General features: G+C 44.0%; 1 protein-coding gene across 2 annotated transcripts in view; it reads right to left on the minus strand.

Moving 5' to 3' along the window:
* The window catches only part of Pdss1 (decaprenyl diphosphate synthase subunit 1), a 39179-nt gene extending 36534 nt beyond the window's left edge, over window positions 1–2645 (minus strand). For both annotated transcript variants that reach the window (XR_007214023.1, XM_048367885.1), the window contains exon 1: window positions 2454–2645. Coding sequence is in view for 1 of the 2 variants with exons in the window: in XM_048367885.1 (XP_048223842.1) it covers window positions 2454–2582 (129 nt within the window). In the remaining variant the exon portion in view is untranslated. The remainder of the gene's footprint in view (window positions 1–2453) is intronic.
* Window positions 2646–6000: the final 3355 nt, after the last annotated feature.

Genomic DNA, 6000 nt, shown 5'->3' on the forward strand with positions numbered 1-6000 from the left:
TTGCCTACCAAGCCAATGCAATCAAAAAAGGAGAAATGAAAAAAAGTTTTATCTAGGTGAGTAAAAAAAGATTTTACTCTTAAGTAAGTTATTGTTACACCTAGGGATTGAACTCAGGGCCTGGGCACCAACCTACTTGGTGCTCAAGTGGAGCCACACCTCCACTTCCGGGTTTTTTGGTAGTTAATTGTAGATAAGAGTCTCATGGACTTTCCTGCCTGGGCTGGCTTTGAATCCCAACCCTGGTATCTCAGCCTCCTTAGATGCTAAGATTACAGATGTGAGCCTGCTGTCAGGCTCAAAAAGTGGTTACTTTAGATTAAATAATAGTGTGGACGCTTTTTGTTTTGTTCATTTTCATTATATTTAAAAATCTTTTTTGTTAATGAACATATAATGCTTTAGTTATTAAAATGACAGTAAATGTTGACTTTTACAGTGTCCGAGAATACTTGGCATTCATTCTATCCACTGAAGCATTATTTATCCATTAAGCCAATTAGAACATTTATAACATCCAGGAAATTGTGTTCCAAGGAAAGAAATAACCCTCATTTTTTATTTTACCATTACATGAGAACCTGCTTTTTCTTTTTTTCTTTTTGAAATAGGAATATGTTACTATGATGTTGCGCAGTCCTGCTTCAACGACCCAAAGATGGGATTATAGGCCATCTGCCATGGTGCTTCTTTCAGTTTTCACGGGTAATAAATTTACAAACTCACTATTTTATTGCAACATATATATATAAATAAGGATATGTTCAGGGAAGATGTATTCACTCTGAGACCTAGTGACATTTCTCTAAACTGGGAGGAAATGTTTAAATTAATGTAGTACCAGTACATAGTACGGTTAACAGCATATGACCTTTGGAGGATAACACAGCTTGGTTCAAATCTCAACATTGCTTGGACCCATCTAAGCAACTGTCATCCTAATGACAACTTCCTAGTGATAAAGAACCATGGCATGATCATGCGGAAATTAATATGGGATACAGTATATGGAAAGTGCTTGGCTCAAAGCCTAGCAAACAACATTCGGTTTATCTTTATTTTGAAGGGTTGGGCGTCAACCTGGGACCTTGCCCATGCTAGGGAAGTACTCTACCATGTAAGACTCATTTAAAACAATATCTATTCCATCAAGCTGTGTTCTCTTTAATAGTACTCCAGGGCAATGTTTTCCAAAGTGACAGCAGAGGCTCTCCCAAGAGCAGTAGTGTATTAAAAGGAATAGCTCTAGGTCTATAACTCATTGCTAGCCATAGAGAAAATAATTTTCCATTTCCAGTTTCTTCTCCCCATTACTTACTCTCCCTGAAAGTTAATCTAGCCACTCAGGAACTTTTTAATCCCTCCTGTACTTGCTGATGTGGCAAATGCTTTACCACTTGAGTTACACTCCTAGTTTAGGAACTCATTTTTTAAAGTAAGAGAAAATGTTTGATAGGAATCAGACATACTGACAAGTGATTTATTATTACACACAAATGCACGTTGATATTTTACTCCCTCACAGATTTGTTAATACTTCAGGGACATCTCAGGACAAAATACAAATATCTGGAAGGAGCACAGCTATGTTGGAGATTCAAACCTGGCTTAATTATTATTTCTCTTTGTCCCCAAAGACAACTTAGGTCCTGAGACTTGGAAGTAGCCACAACACACTGGTCTGATTCGGACACCCTGGTGGTAAGCGGCCGGGGGGAGGGGGGGATCTCACATGCACAGAAATTAGAAATAGTACTGCCATCATCAGTACTATCTATGTACTGCATAGTACTGTATGCAGCCCCTCCTTGTGGTCCAGAAGCCTGATATGGAAGCCATGACTCAACTTTTACTTCGAGAAGTCAGAGGTGACATTTAAAATCGGCCCCAAGGTTTCTCTCCTACCACCTTCTGGCCGATCTCCTTCTCGTGCCCTTCCAGCTGCATCCAGACGCGCGCTTTCCGAAGCACCAGTTCTGTGACAGAGGCCCCGTGTACCACAGCGCGCATCAGCCCGGCTGTCCCCGCCTGACCCTCCCCGCAACGACCCAAGGCCAAGGCAATCCGGAGCCGCTCGGGCCGAGTGACCTCAGAGGACCCCCCGAAGTCTACCAGAGTCTGCCGCCGGAAGCCGGCTCGAGCCGGAAAGGCACACGGCGGCGGAGGGTCCCCAGGCGTCGCTCCCCCCCCCCCCCGACCACCCCGCCGCCTCCCTCGGGCCCCAGGTCCCCCCGCAGCTCCTCTCCCGATCCCCGCCCGCCGCCCCCTCAGCTCCCGGGCCGCCGCCGCTCGGCACCTGCTTCGGGCGCACGCGAGACTCGCCCGCCCCCCGCTCCCGGGGCGACCCCCCGTCTCCGGCGCACGTGCGCGCCGCTCCCATTCATTCCGCCGCGCCGCTGTCATTGGCGCGGTGACCTCTGCGGCGGAGCGGGGCTCGGCCCTCCCGGCCTCACCTGCGCGCGGACGTCCGGAGCGGCGCGCGGCCCGGGCCACCCCGCACGGTCCCGACAGCCGGGCCCGGGGTTCCGCGCCGCCGGCCGCCAGCAGCGGTCGTGTCGCCACCGCCACCAGCGCGCGGCCATGGTTCGAGTCTGAAAGTCGCGGCAGGGCGGCAGCTCCGCCTCTAGCCCCACGGCCCTCCTCCCGGAGCCCGGAGCCGGAAGCCCCGCCCCGGAAGTGCTGGGGTGCGCGTCCGGGTGGCGCCGCCCCGCTCCGGCCCCCGCGCGCTTGGTTCCGGGTGGCGGCCGCGGCCCAGCGGGGGAGTGGGAAAGGAGTTCTACTGAATATGAATAAAAAGAAACCCAAATCAGCCAATTTTATATTGCTTTTCCAAGGTTTATATAGAAGACCGTAAAGTAACATTAAGTATTTTAAAAGTAAAGGTTGTTAATGTGCCTATTTTGGTACAGATTAGATCTATGTGTTAAGAAATACCCAAGAGGAGTTTGCCAAAGTACACTGTAGCAATAAACTCATTACACTGTGACAATCTTATAATTAGTAGGTCATCACACACACTATTACAAACACAAACAGATGTACAGATAGAGCGGAATGAAGCCACAGTTGGCAGTGTGCCGCTAGGCAGTTCTGTGAGTTCTGCTGGGCCAGGCTAACCTCAAAAGTCCTGACATCTTTCTCTCCCTCTCCTTTTCCCTCTTCCTCCTCCTGCCTCTCCTCCTTGATCCTCAGATCTCAGTTTCCCCCTGGGCAGCTCAGATTACAAGCACCAGCTGCTAGTGCCCAACGGTTCCCTTCATTCCCTGTAAGCTTCCTGAGGTATAGCACCCACATGTCACAGGGCCTAGAATATTCTGGATCCACTGAGTGGACTTGAATTGTAATTCTAACACTGAAATGCAGCTCGTCTCATTTTACTCATTTTCCCATTTATAAAAATGTTACATATCCTATTATAGACAGGATATGTATCCTGTTGTGTAAAAAAAAAAATTGTGTCCTATCTTTTTTGATAGATCCATTTACAGGTCAAGTGTCCCTTATCTGAAATGTTTGAATCAGAAGTGTTTGGGGTCAGGTGCTAGTAGTGGCTGAGGCCTATAATCTTAGCTACTGGACAATCTTATTTCAAAACCAAACGTGGGCAGAAAAGTCTTTGAGACTCCATCCCCAATTAATCAGTGAAAACTCATCACGCTGGAGCTATGGCTTAAATGGTAGAGCACCATCAGTGTAGCAAGGTGAATAGTTGAGTTCAAGCCCTGGTGCTGGCCAAGAAAAGTATTTTGGATTTATGAAGATTTTAGAATATTTACATAAACACAGTGATATATATTGGAGATGGGGCCCAAGTCTACACATAAATTCATTTCTATTTGACAAAGCCTTTACATTGCCAAAAGATAACTGTTCAGTATATTTGGTGCAGCTCCATTTCAGATAAAGGATTTTCACTGGAGGCATAATGTAGATGCTGCGAGAGTGTAGAATTTTGGGGAAATTTTGAGTTTTGCACCATCACATTCGTGTTGCTTAATGTATACTATATTGTGTGAGTACTGGAGAGAGTTGAAATTGATAAAGTAAAATTGTCTTCTGAATTATGAGATCTGATGGTAGTTTGAAGAGCCATAGCTCTTCAAAGGAATGGGAATATTGTATACGAAACAGATGAGAACATTAAGAAGGGTTATGTTTTCTTTTCTGTTAATCATATGTGTTGCCAGTTGATCCTGTTAATGAAAATTACGTTCGTAAAGTGAAAAACTGTATTTTTTTCAGTTGCCTTCCCTACTCCTTTTCAAATCAAAAGTACGTCTGGTAGCAGTTTCAAAGGTTAGACTTTATTTTTTTATACCACAAATAGTTTTACTAAATCAAGCACTTTCTTAGTGTTAATATTGTTCATGTCTTGATACATGACGATCATTGTACTTAAAAGATACTGGAAATGTATTAGAAACTATTATTCTTTTTTTGTTTTTGTTGCCAGTCCTGGGGCTTGGACTCAGGGCCTGAGCACTGTCCCTGGCTTATTTTTGCTCAAGGCTAGCACTCTGCCACTTGAGCCACAGTGCCACTTCTGGCTTTTATCTATTATATGTGGTGCTGAGGAGTCAAACCCAGGGCTTCATGTATACGAGGCGAGCACTTTACCACTAAGCCATATTCCCAGCCCCTGAAACTATTATTCTTATGAATCACTTTTTGATTCTTATTCTTGAAGTGTGTTGTCACTTTCATCTTCATCTTATAGGAAACCACTTTCATGGAAAAAAAAAGTTCAATTCTCACCGTAGACAACGTTTAGAAACAGTCACTAATAACAAATTCTAAATTGTTCTCTCATGTAATAATTGAATTTTAAATTATAAGCTGGGTATTTACTTCTTTTTAGTTCTTTTTTTTTTTTTTTTTTTTTTTTTTGGCCAGTCCTGGGCCTTGGACTCAGGGCCTGAGCACTGTCCCTGGCTTCTTCCCGCTCAAGGCTAGCACTCTGCCACTTGAGCCACAGCGCCGCTTCTGACCATTTTCTGTATATGTGGTGCTGGGGAATCGAACCTAGGGCCTCGTGTATCCGAGGCAGGCACTCTTGCCACTAGGCTATATCCCCAGCCCTTTTTAGTTCTTTTTAGAAAGCATGTACTAGGTAAATATTGTTTTACTGTGCATCACAGGAAATTCATGAAAATGTTTTTACTATCTACTAGAGCTCATTTTATTCCAAACCAGTAATAGGAAGTATAAAAAAGTATTCATAAAATATTTTGGGGAGAGATTTATTCTTGTCATTTTCTTCCATTGGTCTTTATAGTCTTAGGTTTGTAAGAGGAAAAGATTCTTAAGTTTGTAAATCTTTCTCCCCTGTACTAGGAAGTTTTAGAAGATATTTTGGACCTCAGTTTATCTGTCTCAGAAACAGACGATTTTATTCAGCTTGTAAGTGGCGGAAAGATAGTGTTTGGATCCGTTCCACTGGCTCATTGATATGGCAGTCATCAGGAGAGAGAGGAAACATCATTGCTTCCTGGATATAAGTAGAAACACATTTGGTGGAAATGTTGCCTTATTAAATTATTTTGCAATTATTTTTCTATTTTTAGCATATTGGCACATCAACAAGATGTGTCTAGAAGAATGTCATCCTAAACTGCTTATGCAATTTCTTGCTGTGATAAAGCTAGTTTGGGCTTTTTCAGTATGGACTGGGAAATACGTCCATGATAAATACTTAGCACGTGTGAAACCCTGGGTTTGATCCCCAGTACTGCAAAAACAAATGGCAGACCCTACACACTTAAACTTTTAAAACGGGCCTGAGAAAACTGGAGCAGCACAGATATAGCTTTTCTGTCAATTATTGCTAAACAACTCATGAAGTACAACATTAGCTAAGAGATTTTTTTTTTTTTTTTTTTTTTTTTTTTTTTTTTTGGCCAGTCCTGGGCCTTGGACTCAGGGCCTGAGCACTGTCCCTGGCTTCTTCTGGCTAAAGGCTAGCACTCTGCCACTTGAGCCACAGCGCCGCTTCTGGCCGTT

Source organism: Perognathus longimembris, chromosome 18 (genome assembly GCF_023159225.1).
Source record: "Perognathus longimembris pacificus isolate PPM17 chromosome 18, ASM2315922v1, whole genome shotgun sequence".
NCBI lineage: Eukaryota > Metazoa > Chordata > Mammalia > Rodentia > Heteromyidae > Perognathus > Perognathus longimembris.